At 46.4% G+C, this 15748-nt stretch overlaps 1 protein-coding gene across 1 annotated transcript in view; it reads left to right on the top strand.

Moving 5' to 3' along the window:
• The first annotated feature begins 9452 nt into the window (after window positions 1–9452).
• QSOX1 (quiescin sulfhydryl oxidase 1) overlaps window positions 9453–15748 on the top strand; it is a 56590-nt gene continuing 50294 nt past the window's right edge. Inside the window, exon 1 of the mRNA XM_044302391.1 lies at window positions 9453–9752. Coding sequence (XP_044158326.1) covers window positions 9515–9752 — 238 coding nt within the window. The 5' untranslated portion in view covers window positions 9453–9514. The remainder of the gene's footprint in view (window positions 9753–15748) is intronic.

Genomic DNA, 15748 nt, shown 5'->3' with positions numbered 1-15748 from the left:
TCGGAAGTTCGGAATTCAGCGCGGCTTTAGGATTCCGGCGGCATGTTATTCGGCGCCCAGACGGATCTCAGATGGAGAGGCTCTGGGGGATTTGGCTGGCGTATCTGTTTGCTCCAAGTGGCATCCGGTGCATGGTGGGTCTGCAAAGATGGAGGCAAGCTCAGATGAGAGGTATGCTGTGGTGGCAAATGATAATAGGTGTAATATTGAATTGTATGCAGGTGTAGCTGCAGCTATGGAATAGGAAGAGGACTATGAATACAGATATTAAGATTCAGCCACCGGTTTTATAAGCTCTAATGGATTGTTCCTTAAAGGGTTAAGGTTGTTCCCTTAGATATGGATATATTTTTTTCTCTATAGATGGCGCCCAAGAAGGTGGTGGCCAAGAGAAAAAATAAAGAGTGCTATATGTAAATATCTGCTGTCATCTTCATATACAAAGAGGCTTTGTCAACAATGTATCGAAAAGATGGTGGCGCAAGAGACACCAAGTTTCTTGAAAAACTTGAAGTCTCCTTAAAAGCCTATAAGAAACATAAGAAATCAATAGAGCAAGTGGAGTCGGAAATTGACTCATCAGAAAACAGCGAGACTCCCTTTTGGAGACGAGGATTCGGACGATTCCTCCTCTTTAGGGGAAGAAAGAGGAGAAATGTTTTTGTTCCCGGCGGAGGATACGGATAAATTGCTTAAATTAATTAGCTCCACACTAGAGTTAGAAGATATCAAGGAAAATAAGTCGGTGGCAGACTTGGTCTTTGAAAGTCTGAGGGAGAAAAAACGCAGATGTTTCCCATTGCATAGAAGTATTACGGCGGCAATCGAGAGAGTGGAAGAAACCCGACAAAAAGCCTTTTATATCTAAGACCTTTAAGAGAAGATATCCATTTGAGGAAGAAACGTCAACTTGGGATAAAGCCCCAAAATTTGATGTGGCGATTTCTAAAATCTCCAAAAAATCATTGTTGCCCTTTGGAGATATGGGGTTCCTAAAAGATCCTTTGGACAAGAGGATTGACTGGTCCCTTAAAAGTATATGGGAGGCTTTGGCTGCTTCTTTCAGACCTAGCATAGCCACCACTATAACTGCTAGATCTATGTCGGCTTGGTTGGATAGGCTAGAAAGTCAGATCAGGGGCAAATGTCTAAGGGAACAATTGTTGGCCTCCATTCCTACCTTCCAAAAAGCAGCAGATTTCATTGTGGATGCTTCTATGGACGCTGTAAAACTGGGGGCCAGAGCGGCCTCCCTCTCTAATTCTGCACCGCATGCGCTATGGCTGAAGAATTGGAGGGGTGGAGATATGCCCTCCAAATTGAGATTGTGTGGTATTCCTTGTGAAGGTCAGTTTTTGTTCGGGCCAGAACTGGATGCTCTGCTTGAGAAAGCGGCGGATAGGAAGAAGTTTCCACAGGAGTCCTTTGCTCAATTTAAGAGCTAAAAGCGGCCCTTTCGGACATCGACCAGATTTCAGGGTAAAAGACAGGCTGGAGAAAGAACAGGGAACGAGAACCAGGCCTTCGGGGAATAAAGGCTTCTTGTTCGGATCAGCCTCCGCTGGTTCAGATAAGCAATCCAAATGACGCCATGTTCCCAGGAGGAGGAAGATTAAAATTCTTCCTACCTGCTTGGGAAAAAATTGCAGGAACATGGCTGGTGGATCTCTCACGAGACGGATTAAGGCTAGAATTCAAAAGAAGTCTGCCAGAAAGTTTTATGATTACAAAATCCTCACAGGCATTGATGGAAGAAATAAATAAGTTGATAAGCAAAAGCGTGCTGGTTCCCGTTCCGGTACTAGAAAGGTCAAGGGGTTTCTATTCAACACTGTTCCCGGTAAAGAAACCGGATGGTTCATTTCAGGCAATCATAAATTTGAAACATCGGAACTAATTTTTGAGGGTCAGGAAATTCAAAATCAAATTGGCAATTCATCTTTTGTTCCCGGGCTCTCATATGGCGGTTCTGGATCTGAAAGATGCTTATCACCATATTCCCATCCACCCAGACCATCACAAATTTCTCAGGATAGCCATAAGGACAGAGCTCCAGATCCTTCACTTTCGGTTTCAAGCATTACAGTTCGGTCTCTCTATGGCACCGCGAATATTTGGTGGTGGCGGAGATGGCCTCTATCATTCGAAAGGAGAACATCACATTCCTACCTTATTTGGACGATTTCCTGGTGGTAGCTCAATCACAAGAAGCGTGCATAAGAGGGGTAGAGCAGGTGGTGAGGATTCTGAAAAGTCTGGGGTGGATGTTGAACATGCAGAAATCCAGAATGCAGCAGTCTACAAATCAGGAGTTTTTAGGCCTACTTCTGGACTCCTCCTCCGTGAGAGGTCCTTTCTTGTACGAAGATAGTCCGTGTTAAGCAGGGAGTGCAGAGAGTCCAAACAGGAGAACCCTTAACCATAAGAAAAGCCATGTCACTACTAGGAGTCCTAACGTCTTGCATTCCGGCAGTACAGTGGGCCCAGTAGCATTCCCGCCAGCTACAAAAAGATACAAAGATTTAAGAAACCTGGACCCAGTTGTAGTTACAACGGACACCAGTCCCTGGGGTTAGAGGGTTCACGTCAAGGACCAGTTGTTTCAGGGAGAGTGGTCCCAGGGTCAGAGGTTTTTCTCTTCCAACCGAAAATAATTACGAGCTGTTCTTCTGGCACTAAGGGCAGTTCTGCCGAAAATCCAGAACGAGCATATCAGGATAATTTCCGACAATCAGACAGTAATTTCGTACCTGAATCTCCAAGGGGGAACCGGGTCAGAAACGTTGCTAAGAGAGACAGAATGGATATTCAGGGAGCTAGAAGGGAAGGTAGTTCATCTTTCTGCTTTCCACATAAGAGGAGTAGAGAATATCCAAGCAGATTTTTTGAGCCGGCACAGGTTGTGGCAGGGAGAGTGGACGCTAAATCCGTCTGTTTTTGCGCAGATAGTAGATCTGTGGGGTCGTCCATCTGTAGACATGTTTGCTACAAGGGAGAACAGGAAGGTCAAGATCTTCTTTTCCCTCCCTCAGTCCAAAGGAGTGCCCATCTGGAGTGGATGCCTTTCTCCAGAGGTGGGATTTTCCTCTGGGATATGCCTTCAGCTAATACCGTTGGTTCTGAAAAAGATTAGGTACGAAAGGGCAAGAGTAATCCTGATAGCACCTTTTTGGCCGAGAAGGGCATGGTTTTCGCTTCTGAGAGCCATGTCAATCTCGGACCCCTGGATTCTGCCAGAGATCCCAGACCTATTATCACAGGGTCCAGTGTTCCACCCAAGAGTGGGGTCTCTACATCTTTCGGCGTGGAATTTGAAAAGTCATTTCTAGCCAGTCAGGGTTTCTCAAAATAATTAGTCTCCTCTACTCTAATGAAGAGCAGGAAGGAAGTTACTAATGTCATTTATGCTAGAGTGTGGCAAAAAAATTTGGCCTTCCTAGGTATAGAGAGAGTTTCGTGGCTCTTGGAATTCTCGGTGTCCCAGGTGCTTGAATTCCTCCAAAAAGGTTTATCCTTGGGATTGGCAAAAAGCACTCTGAAGGTTCAAGTTTCTGCACTTTCGGTGTTAGATAGGAGAAATTTAGCAATGGATCCGTGGGTGGTAAGATTTTTTAAGGCAGTTGACAGGATGGTACCAGTGAAAGGCCCCAGGTTCCCACCATGGGATCTGAATTTAGTCTTAAATGCCTTGACAAAACATCCCTTCGAGCCTTTGGAATCTTGTTCAGTAAAACAACTTCCCCTAAAACTAGTATTGCTGGTAGCCTTGACTTCAGCCAGGAGGATTAGTGAGATCCAGGCTATCTCCATTAACCCCCCTTTCATGTCAATCAGGGAAGACAGAGTAGTGTTAAGACCAGACCCAGGTTTTCTGCCGAAGGTTCCATCTAGAGCAAATAGATCGCAGGAGATTGTTCTCCCAGCTTTTTTTTCAAATCCCAAGGAGGACAAAGAAAATGAATTGCATTCTCTCGAAGTCAGAAGGTGTATCATACAGTACTTAGAGGTCACTAAAGTCTGGAGAAAATCATCAGCCCTATTTGTTCTTTTTGGTGGGGCTAAGAAAGGTAAAACGGCTTTAAAGGCTTCTATTGCTTGATAGATCAGAGAAGTCATCTCTATGGCATATTCTGTATCCAGAGTTCCTCCACCTGTCTCTTTGAGAGCCCATTCCACTAGAGCGGTGTCAACTTCTTGGGCGGAGAGGGCGAGTGTATCTATTGAACAAATTTGTCAGGCTGCTACCTGGTCTTTTCCCTCTACTTTTTATAAGCACTACAGGCTTCAACTTGATCCCATCTCTGACTTATTATTTGGTACTAAGGTTTTGGGAGCTGTTTCCCACCCTTGATTTATCTCTGTAATCTCTCTCTAAGGTGCTGTCGTGGGGGAGGGAAAAAATGATGATTACACTTACAGGTAATCGGATTTTCCTGACCCCACGACAGCACCCTTCCTTTTATACTTTTTTATATATATATATATATATATATATATATATATATATATATATATATATATATATAAAAGAGAGTCCCTCTCATGCTCTAAAAACTCACTGAGGTGGGAGAGTGGCTCCACCTTTTTATGCTGCAGGTTTCCTGTCCTGGGAGGCGTAGCCATCTCTCTAAGTTGCTGTCGTGGTGTCAGGAAAATCCGATTACCGGTAAGTGTAATCATCATTTCCCCCCACACTGCCCCCCACACAGTAGTTTCCCCCACACTGCCTCCATATAATAATTTGTCCCACGCAGTAGTTTCCCCCACATTGCCCCATATAGTAATCCCTCCCATAATTATTTGCCCCCACATAGTAATCCCTCCCATAATTATTTGCCCCCACATAGTAATCCCTCCCATAATTATTTGCCCCCACATAGTAATCACTCCCATAATTATTTGCCCCCACATAGTAATCCCTCCCATAATTATTTGACCCCACATAGTAATCCCTCCCACAATTATTTGCCCCCACATAGTAATCCCTCCCATAATTATTTGCCCCCACACAGTAATCCCTCCCATAATATTTTTCCCCCACATGTCCTCCTGTGTGCCATGTTGTCCCCCAAAGTTGGCACTTAAAAAAAACAAAAACAAAAAAAAGCTAAATACTCACCTGCGCTTGAAGAGGAGAGGAAGGCTCGCACACTTCACTGTGCTGCTGCGTCCCGTCACAGGCGCGCGCAATGACGTCATCACGCACGCCTGCACCGGGATTTCACTACTGCATAGGCCTCAGGCCTACTAGGCCTGAATCCTATGACGGTGATCGGGAGCAGGGCAGGGAACTATGTGCTCCCCCCCCCCCCCCTTCCCCGCCACTGCGGACCTATCCAGAGGAGAGGTCCTCAGTTAAAAGATCTTGGAGAGCCCCTTTAACAATCATTTTGAAAACCATGCTGTTTGAGGTAAAACCACATCTCACCGGCCACTACCACTGTGGATTTCCTCCACTGCTGCTGAGAAAAGCCGTGAAATCAGAGAAGCAATGCTTGCACATGGTTTTCTGTTTCCGGATTCCTCTTGGCTGTATTATCTTTGGGATTTACCTTACAAGTAAAACCACTGGGTGGATCCGTTCTCATAAGAAAATAACAAGAAAGATTAAAGTACTTAAGTATTCGCAATCCTGTTTTCTTTTAGATAAGACATCATGTAATACTTCTCTGTAGCACTGAGAACATTACAATACACACCGTGCTTTGTATATGCCTAGACCTGCCATAAATCTCTGATAGGTGCGGGTCCCACCTCTGGGACCCTCTCCTATCTACAGAATGGGGCCCCATCACGTCCCGCTGAGAATAGAGAGGTGGCCGAGCATACATAGCTCTCTCCATTCATTTCAGTAGCACTTCTGAATATAGCCGAGCTCTAGTGCTATTGAAGTGAATGGAGAGAGACGTGTGTGCAACAACCTCTCCATTCTCAACCAGGTTCTGGAGATAGGAGTGGGTCCCAGAGGTAACACATCCTCTGAAGTTCCTCAATGATGAGTAACGTCTTGATAGACTTTGTGATTAAGGGCTTATGCACACGACCAAATGTATTTTGCGTTCCACAAAATGCAGATCTGGAAAAAACAACGGATGACATTCATGTGATGTCTGTGTTACATTCGTATTTATGCGGATCCATTGTAACGATGCCTGTCCTTGTCCGCAAATTTTTTTTGCGGAACGGACTTGCGGACATACGGAATGCACGTGGAGTCATTTCGATTTTTTGTGGCAAAAATGCCATCTGTGTGCCATTCGTTTAACATATACGTTGGGGGGAGGAAGGATACAAAAGCACAGCATACAACAATTTTGTATCTTGCAGAGTCTGGTGGAAAAAAAAAAAAGCATACGTTAACGTAAACTCCATTGTAGGCGTAATATAGTCGCAAATCCTGTTTTCTAAATGGCTGTGCGGCAATATTTTTACACCGTGTTCTCCAGTTTGGCGTGATGGGGGCATAGACTCCAGCCCCAGCAATTTTACTAACATTTACGCCAGGTGCAGATGTTGGCAAAAAACTACACCAGCCAGGAGCAGGACTACACGGCGACAGTTGTCGCTCAAAAGTCACGCGATAATTTTTATAATGATAGTCTATGGAGTCGCACTGCAACAGTCGCAGAAAATCCATCCAGTGGATTGTTCTGCGACTATCAAAATTGACGCGCGACCCATGTTGCAGTGTAGCCCTAGCCTTAGGGAACTGCAATTTCAGCTAAGTAATGATAGTTTAGTATTTTGACTTTTCAAGCTTTATAGGGTTACGTATTCACGGAGGTGCACAATGCGCAGGGTTCTCACCACTGTCTGCCCTATTCTGCTTGCTATGAGAGGTAATTGTGATTGAATGCGCCATTTGTCAAAGCAAATTCTATTCATGTGCCACAACTACTGTGATTACTGAACATGTATGAATGGACACAACGTACTGTAGGGATTCGCTCTGGTAGGCAGGGTAAGCGGACGCAGTATGGAGGCACCAACCAGTTTGTAAACCAAAAGTTCAGTGTTTATCCACACGTTAGAAAGTTCACAGAACAAAAAAACACTTTCAAGCAAAAACGCTTCATAGGATCATAGGATCTCAATAGCGGGGGGGGGGGGGGGGGAGGGGAGAGAGAAACGCTTCAGTTTTGTCCCCACTCATTTTCAATGGGGATAAAACTGGACTAAACGAAACGGAGTGCTCCAAAATGTTCCGCACTGTGGAAAATCTTAGAGGACGTGGTCGGAAGCCAAAATTGACACCTGTGCTGGCCAGGAGGATAGTTAGAGAGGTGAAAAAGAACCCAAGGATCACCACCAAGGCCATCCTGGTGAATCTGGGCTCTGCTGGTGGCAATGTCTCAAGGCAGACAATCCAACGGACACTGCACACTGCTGGGTTCCATGGATGCAGATAAAAGGCACACAAAAGCTCATCTGGACAAAGACGACGACTTCTGGTCTTCTGTGTTATGGTCAGATGAAACACAAATTTAATTGTTTGGTCACAATGATGTTTCCTTCATTTGGCGTAAAAAAGAAGCCTTCAACCCAAAGAACACCATCCCCACTGTCAAACATGGTGGTGGGAACCTAATGCTTTGGGGGTGTTTTTCAGCCCATGGACCAGGGAACCTAATCACAGTAAACGGCCCCATGAAAAAAGAGCAATACATGAGGATTCTCAACGACAACATCAGGCAGTCTGCAGAGAAACTTGGCCTTGGGCACCAGTGGACATTTCAGCATGACAATGACCCAAAACACACAACAAAAAAACAACATTAACGTTTTGGAGTGGCCCAGCCAGAGTTCAGACTTGAATCCAATTGAGAATCTGTGGAGGGAGCTAAAGATCAGGGTGATGGCAAGAAGACCCCCCAACCTGAAAGATTTGGAACTCATTGCTACAGATGAATGGGCAAAAATACCTGTGGAGACATGAAAAAAGCTGGTCTGCAATTATAGGAAGCGTTTGATTGCTGTATTAGCCAATAAAGGCTTTTCTATTGATTATTGAGAAGGGTATGAATAATTTTGGACTGGACACTTTTTGCTCAAATGTAAATAAAAGCTGAGAAATGTTTTTTTCCACCATAATTCCACTTGTACATCGTCTTATTATCTTTTGGGAGACACCTATGTCATTTCCCGTCAAAAAATTACTTGCTGGTTGAATAAAAGTAACTTTAAGTCAAAATTTGCCAGGGGTATGAATAATTATGGGCAGCACTGTATGTATGGACAGCATAACCTAACACCCTGCACTGCAACAGCTACACATATCAGGATATAACCTACACTATCTCCCACTATCTGTATTATATATATATATATATATATAGGCTATCTAATGTAATTAAACCGTAGAGCACAGCAATGACACTGCTCTCTCTCTCAGAACTCTATAAAACTACAGAAAATGGCTGCTGGGGAGGTTCTTATATAGTAAGGGGTAGGCAACTTTCCTATTGGTTTCTATAGATACCACAGCAGGACAGGCACACTAGTATGAGTACTGGAGTATCGTTGCGTCAAAGGGGGTGGACGACATATAAAGGGCTAGAATGGCTGTAGATGGCAGCACTGCCCCAGCAGCAGTCCGTGCCCAGTGACTACAAGGGCTAGAATGGCTGTAGATGGCAGCACTGCCCCAGCAGCAGTCCGTGCCCAGTGACTACAAGGGCTAGAATGGCTGTAGATGGCAGCACTGCCCCAGCAGTAGTCCGTGCCCAGTGACTACAAGGGTCAGAATGGCTGTAGATGGCAGCAGTGCCCCAGGAGCAGCCCGTGCCCAGTGACTACAAGGGCTAGAATGGCTGTAGATGGCAGCAGTGCCCCAGCAGCAGTCCGTGCCCAGTGACTACAAGGGCTAGAATGGCTGTAGATGGCAGCAGTGCCCCAGCAGCAGTCTGTGCCCAGTGACTACAAGGGCTAGAATGGCTGTAGATGGCAGCAGTGCCCCAGCAGCAGTCTGTGCCCAGTGACTACAAGGGCTAGAATGGCTGTAGATGGCAGCAGTGCCCCAGCAGCAGCCCGTGCCCAGTGACTACAAGGGTCAGAATGGCTGTAGATGGCAGCAGTGCCCCAGGAGCAGCCCGTGCCCAGTGACTACAAGGGCTAGAATGGCTGTAGATGGCAGCAGTGCCCCAGCAGCAGTCCGTGCCCAGTGACTACAAGGGCTAGAATAGCTGTAGATGGCAGCAGTGCCCCAGCAGCAGCCCGTGCCCAGTGACTACAAGGGTCAGAATGGCTGTAGATGGCAGCAGTGCCCCAGGAGCAGCCCGTGCCCAGTGACTACAAGGGCTAGAATGGCTGTAGATGGCAGCAGTGCCCCAGCAGCAGCCCGTGACAAGTGACTGACTACTCGGCGTCGTATCCAGGCGCCGCTCTGCATCAGTCCCCGTGGTTTCCCGCCTTCTGGGCGTGGTTACCTGAGGAGCCCCGCCCCCTGCGCTATGTGGGCAGCCCCGGTTGTCTTCCTCCGGGATGTTGCTCCTGCTCTCTCCGGCTCAGAGGCGGAATGATGCCGGGCTCGGTGCTCAGGGTCCCCGGAGTGTGGCTGCTGCTCTCGGCGGTGCTGGTGCCGGGGGGCGCCCACATCTACGACGAGCAGGACCCGCTGGTGTCACTGGAGAAAGGCGCCCATGGTCTGCTGCTCAACTCCTCCAGCTGCTGGGTCGCCCAGTTCTTCGCCAGCTGGTGCGGGCACTGCCAGAACTTCAAGAGCAGCTGGCTGGTCCTGGCGCACGATGTAAAGGGTGAGTGCCAGGGATGAGAGCTGGCAGAAGGCATGGGCAGTACCAGTACCCGAGATAATGTATAGTAACCGGGCACAGGATGCCCAGCCTAGCACTGGCAGAAGTAAAGTGCAGTACCTGAGATAATGTGGATATTATATACAGTACTCGGGCACAGAGGAGGAATATTATATATCTAATACTTAGGAACAAAGGGGAAATATTATATATATATATAGTACCCGGGCACAGAGGGGAAATATTATGTATAATACCTGGGCACAAAGGGGAAATGTTTTATATATATATATATATATATATAATACCTGGCCACAGGATGCCCAGCCTAGAACTGGCAGAAGTAATGTGCAGTATCCGAGATATTGGAAATATTATATGTAGTACCCGAGCACAGAGTGGAAATGTTGTATTTAGTATCCGGGCATAGAGGGGTTATACAATATGTTGTACCTGCGCATAGGTGGGGAATATTATATGTAGTACCCCGGCATGGATGGCTTAGATAATATGCCATACCCGAGCATAGATGGGTTATACAGTATGTCGTACCCGGGCATAGATGGGTTACACAGTATGTCGCACCTGGGCATAGATTGGTTACACAGTATGTTGCACCTGGGCATAGATGGGTTACACAGTACGTCACACCTGGGCATAAATTGGTTATACAGTATGTTGCACCTGGGCATAGATGGGTTATACAGTATGTCGTACCCGGGCATAGATGGGTTACACAGTATGTCGCACCCGGGCATAGATGGGTTATACAGTATGTCGCACCTGGGCATAAATGGGTTATACAGTATGTCGTACCCGGGCATAGATGGGTTACACAGTATGTTGCACCCGGGCATAGATTGGTTACACAGTATGTCGCACCTGGGCATAAATGGGTTATACAGTATGTCGTACCCAGGCATAGATGGGTTACACAGTATGTTGGACCCAGGCATAGATGGGTTACACAGTATGTCGCACCCGGGCATAGATTGGTTACACAGTATGTCGCACCTGGGCATAGATGGGTTACACAGTATGTTGCACCCAAGCATAGATGGGTTACACAGTATGTCGCACCTGGGCATAGATGGGTTATGAATATGCAGTTCCCAGGTTGGTATTACAGTATGCAGTCCTCTGATGGGGCATTATACTGTGCAGTACCTGGGCATAGAGCCACCAGTTTTCTATGTACCGTACCACCCACACTGAGCCTGTGCCAGTCCTTTCTGCTTTTGGGCCCCTAAATGATCAAACTCCATTCTGTCAATCATTAGTAAAACGTGTTTTAAGCCGCCCACCAGTGATCGCAGAGACGACAGGGAGGTTTGTCTTACGATTGTTGTCTGCGGTCTGACAAATGGTCTGCGATAAACCCTCCCCCGTCACCCAGATTACATTTGTCATTTCGGGTGACCTAGTGATTCCGTGTGTTGTTCCAATTTATCTTCTTGGTTATTGGACTCTCCATTAGGGCTCATGCACACGTATGTATTTTGCGGCACGCAAAACAAGGATCCGCAAAAAATACAGGTGACGTCCGTGTGCATTCCGCATAATAGAACAATACCATCCTTGTCCGTTATGTGGACAATAATGAAACATGTTCTATATTATTTTTTTTTTCCGGAACGGACATACGGAAACGGAATGCACATGGAGTAACTTCTTTTTTTGGGGGGGGAACCAATTAAAATGAATGGTTCCGCATACGGTCCGCAAAAAAAGATAAAGAAAATACGTTTGTGTGCATTAGCCCTTATTATGAGATGATAGGGTACGATTGGAAATTCTATAGGATCACCGCTCTAGGGCTCATGCACACAAACGTATTTTTTTCCGTTTTTTTATTTTTATTTTTTTATACAGGTCCATATGCAGAACCAGTCACTTCAATAGGGCTGGAAAAAAACGGAAATGACTTTGTGTGCATTCTGTGTCTGCTCCACACAAAAAATTGAATGTGTCCTATTCTTGTCCATTTTGCGGACAAGAAAAGGCATTGATCTGCAAAAAAAACAATGCAACAAGGACGTCACATGGATGTCATCCGTATTTTTTGCCGATCCGTGTTTTGCGGACCGCAGAATACCTACGGTCGATAGTATGAGCCCTTAGACTTCATGCACGTCACCGTATCCATATCTTAACCCGCAAACAACAGATCCGCAAAATATGGATGCCTTCCGCGTGCCTCTTGCATACTTCTCACTCCCGTCCATAGTAAGGACTGTTCGCGTCCTTTCATTGCCACTCAGATTTGCAGACATTATGCCTTGCCCCCTAGAAATGAATGGGTCAGTGTGCCACCCGCAAACCATGCGGCTACCACGCGGATGAAAAAATAATGGTTGTGTGCATGAGGCCCTAGGCTGGAACGAAGCAGTTTTTAATGCTGTTTTTGATGCTTTTTGAGCCAAAGCAATAAATGGATTAGAAAAGAGTAGAAAACGTAAAAGAAAGGACTTCTAGTTCTGCTTCTTGCTGAATCTACTTCTGGCTTTGGCTGAGAAACTGCAGTTGTGAATTGTTAATGGTCTTCAGGCGCCTCTGTTGTTGCTCTCAGCGGGGTCCGAGGAATGCTACAGTCCTTGCTGACCCTTATCCCTTGTTTTTGTAAGACGTTTAACTGGAAATGTTGCTTGTTTCTGCCCCGATACTGAGGCGTCTATAGCATCCCCTGGGTGAAGGTCGGTATTGACATGACAAAGGAAGGATCTTGTGATCGCTCAATTTCAGAACGATCCGTGCACAGAAACTTTGTAAGCATCAGAGCGCCTTCACACTGCGGAAAATTCTGCCAGAAAATCTCCAGGATTGTTGCAGATTTTTTTTTTTTTTTTTTTTGGGCGTTTAGTATGGTGCAGATTTCCTGTACGAGAATCTCTCCATTCATTTCAATGGCAAACTGATTCGGCAGGATCTTTCCGCAGCATTTTCCACTGCAAAGTTAGTTTGCCATAGGACATCATGGTGGAAGTATTGATGTTGCAGATTTTTGGGCAGAATATTCTGCACCCTTAGGCCCCTTGCACACGAGAGATACGGATTGTGTCAGGATCTGCTCAGGAAAAAATGGACGGTTCAATCAGTTTTTTCTGCAATTGCGTTCAGTATGTGTTTTATTTTTTTATTTTTTTACGTCCAGATTGTATCCTGATTCCTTGCGTTTTTCACCTACGTGAAGAAAAACATAAGAATAAGGCCTCCTTCACACGACCGTATGGCTTTTTCAGTGTTTTTCAGTCTATTTTTCACTGTTCTGTTTTTTGTTTCCGTTCCGTTTTTCCGTATGGCATATACAGTATACAGTAATTACATAGAAAAAATTGGGCTGGGCATAACATTTTCAATAGATGGTTCCGCAAAAACAGAATGGATACGGAAGACATACGGATGCATTTCCATATGTGTTCCGTTTTTTTTCTTTGCGGACCCATTGACTTGAATGGAGCCACGGAACGTGATTTGCGGGCGATAATAGTACATGTTCTATCTTTGAACGGAAATACGCAATGCATACGGAATACATTCCGTAAATTTTCTTTTTGCGGAACCATTGAAATGAATGGTTCCGTATACGGAACGCAAAAAACATCCCGTAAATGGGAAAAAAAATACGGTCGTGTGAAAGAGGCCTAACAATCTACATCTCATCAGTAAAAAAATTCATTGTATCCGGGTGCCTTCCGTTTTTCACACATGCCCCATTCACTTCTATAGAGCTAGGGCTGTGTGAAAAACACAATATAAAACATGCTGTGATTTATTTATTTTTTCTTCTGAACGCAGAAATGATGTGTTGACTACATGCATTGCTTGTGTTAAGGAGGCCTTATTCAGAACATGATAAATCTCAATTAATTTTTTATTTTTTTCCATTGACAATCATAGAGATTCTTATTTAAAGGGAGTTTCTGAGATCCAAAAAAGCTATTTCAGCTCTGGGTAGCAGAAACCTTTGTGGCCTTTGATAGAGTCAGACGTGCAGAGGAAGCACATTTTATTCCAATGTACAAATGAACTCACAGGTGCCCGGCAGGCAGTCCCGCGCCCAGCAGGCAGTCCCGCGCCTGTGCCCAGCAGGCAGTCCCGTGCCTAGCAGGTGCTCTTGCATTCCTCAATGATCCCTATGCAACGCCTCCACCTTGGCTCTGATTGACTCCTCCAGTCTTGTGCCATCACACAATGGACCCCACACAACAGTGTCCGTGATGATCAGGGGTTCGTCCACAAAGATGTCCGTGAAGGATTCGTGTTTGGACCATATGTCGGTTTTTTGCCCCTGTGTCTCATCCATATTCCACGGACACTGCTAAGCTGAAAATTAATTGCAAGAGCAATGATCCATGAAACACAGATGCCATCTCAGTTGTCTTTTCACGGATCCACAGACTATAGTGGGTGTAAGGGATCCTTGAACACGGACAAAAATAAGGCTAACACCCATGAAGTAACCACAGCCCCACAGACTGTGGAAATTCACGGATGTGTGAACACACCTTAGAATCCATGGCTGTTTTTGCTGTCCATGGAGAACACAGACTGCATACGTCGTCCATGATTCACGGATGTGAGAATAAGACCTTATTCGCGCGTCTGTGGTGACGTCAGTGTTTCATCAGTGAAGCGGTCTGTGAAGGGTCTATGTTTGGGCCGTGCCTCTGTTTTTTGCCCTCCGTATGTCATCCATGGGCCTCCTGCACTGCTAGGCTGAAAAAGGTTTTGTCCAGAGCATCTCCAACCTCTGGTCACTGGCAGGACGCAGATGCCGTCCAGTTTCTGTCAAAGGTTTCCCAGACCCATAGACTTCAATGGGTGTGTTCTGTCCGCAACATGGACCAAAGTAGTGCGTACCTCTGTTGTTTTTCCAGTGACGACTGAATAAACACATTAAAGTCAATGGATTCGTGCGTTTTGTGGAGAACACAGACCGCACGTATCCATGATTCATTGAGGTGTGAATTAGTGATCAGTGGTTGGGAGGCTACACAGAGATAAGGTAGAATGGCAAGATCTGCACCTGTTCTGTGTTCTGGACCCGCACCTGGTCAAGCACTGACTTGTGTTAAAGCGACCTTAGCCCTTACAGTGCGGTCCGTCATGGTGTCCGTTGTTTAAATGAATAAATAGCAATGTCTGTGATTACGTGATGTAATCTGTGACCGTGCCTCCAATGCAGATGCAAACACGGCCTCCCTGTAAGGGTCCCATGCAGATTTTGCCATGGATCCACTGCAAAATCCACATGTAACTCGCAGCGCGTTTTATCTTCTGCATTGCCGAGGGTCAGATCTGTGGCAGAAATCTGCAGCATCAGGGCTTCTTCCCATGTCAGTGAATAGACCCATGTTGATACAGCTGTGTTTATTCACACATCCTTGTGTTTCCTTTGAAAAACAGTGGAGACCTGCGGACCAAATGCCTATGGAAGTCTGCAAGTCTGCGAAAACTATAAACATTTGTCCTGTCCATTTGTTGTCGAAAAATTCATAAAAAGGTGAAAGAAAAGGGGGGGCTCCGCAAAAAAGCATCAGGGATCAACTGTGGTGAAAAAACACAGACTCGTCCTGAACTCGGACCTTTGTGGATGCAAAACTGTGCTGCAACACGAGCTGAGCATTTATAGACCCTCTCTAGGAGCCCGAGACCACCACGCCTCGCTCTAGGAGCCCGAGACCACCACCCCTCCCTCTAGGAGCCCGAGACCACCACCCCTCCCTCTAGGAGCCAGAGATCGCCCCTCCCCTTCAGGAGCCTCAGGCACTCCCCCCCCTTCCAGGAGCCTGAGGCACGCCCCCCAGGAGCCCGAGACATGCCCCCACTCTAGGAGCCCAAGACATGCCCCCCCAGGAGCCTGAGGCACGCCCTCCCCCCCAGGAGCCTGAGGCACGCCCTCCCCCCCCCCCCCCAGGAGCCTGAGGCACGCCCTCCCCCCCCCAGGAGCCTGAGGCACGCCCCCTCCCCCAGGAGCCTGAGGCACGCCCCCTCCCCCA

This window comes from Bufo gargarizans, chromosome 7, assembly GCF_014858855.1.
Source record: "Bufo gargarizans isolate SCDJY-AF-19 chromosome 7, ASM1485885v1, whole genome shotgun sequence".
Taxonomy (NCBI): domain Eukaryota; kingdom Metazoa; phylum Chordata; class Amphibia; order Anura; family Bufonidae; genus Bufo; species Bufo gargarizans.
The sequence above is the reverse complement of the archived record's forward strand: the minus strand, read 5'-3'. Positions and strand labels throughout refer to the sequence as shown.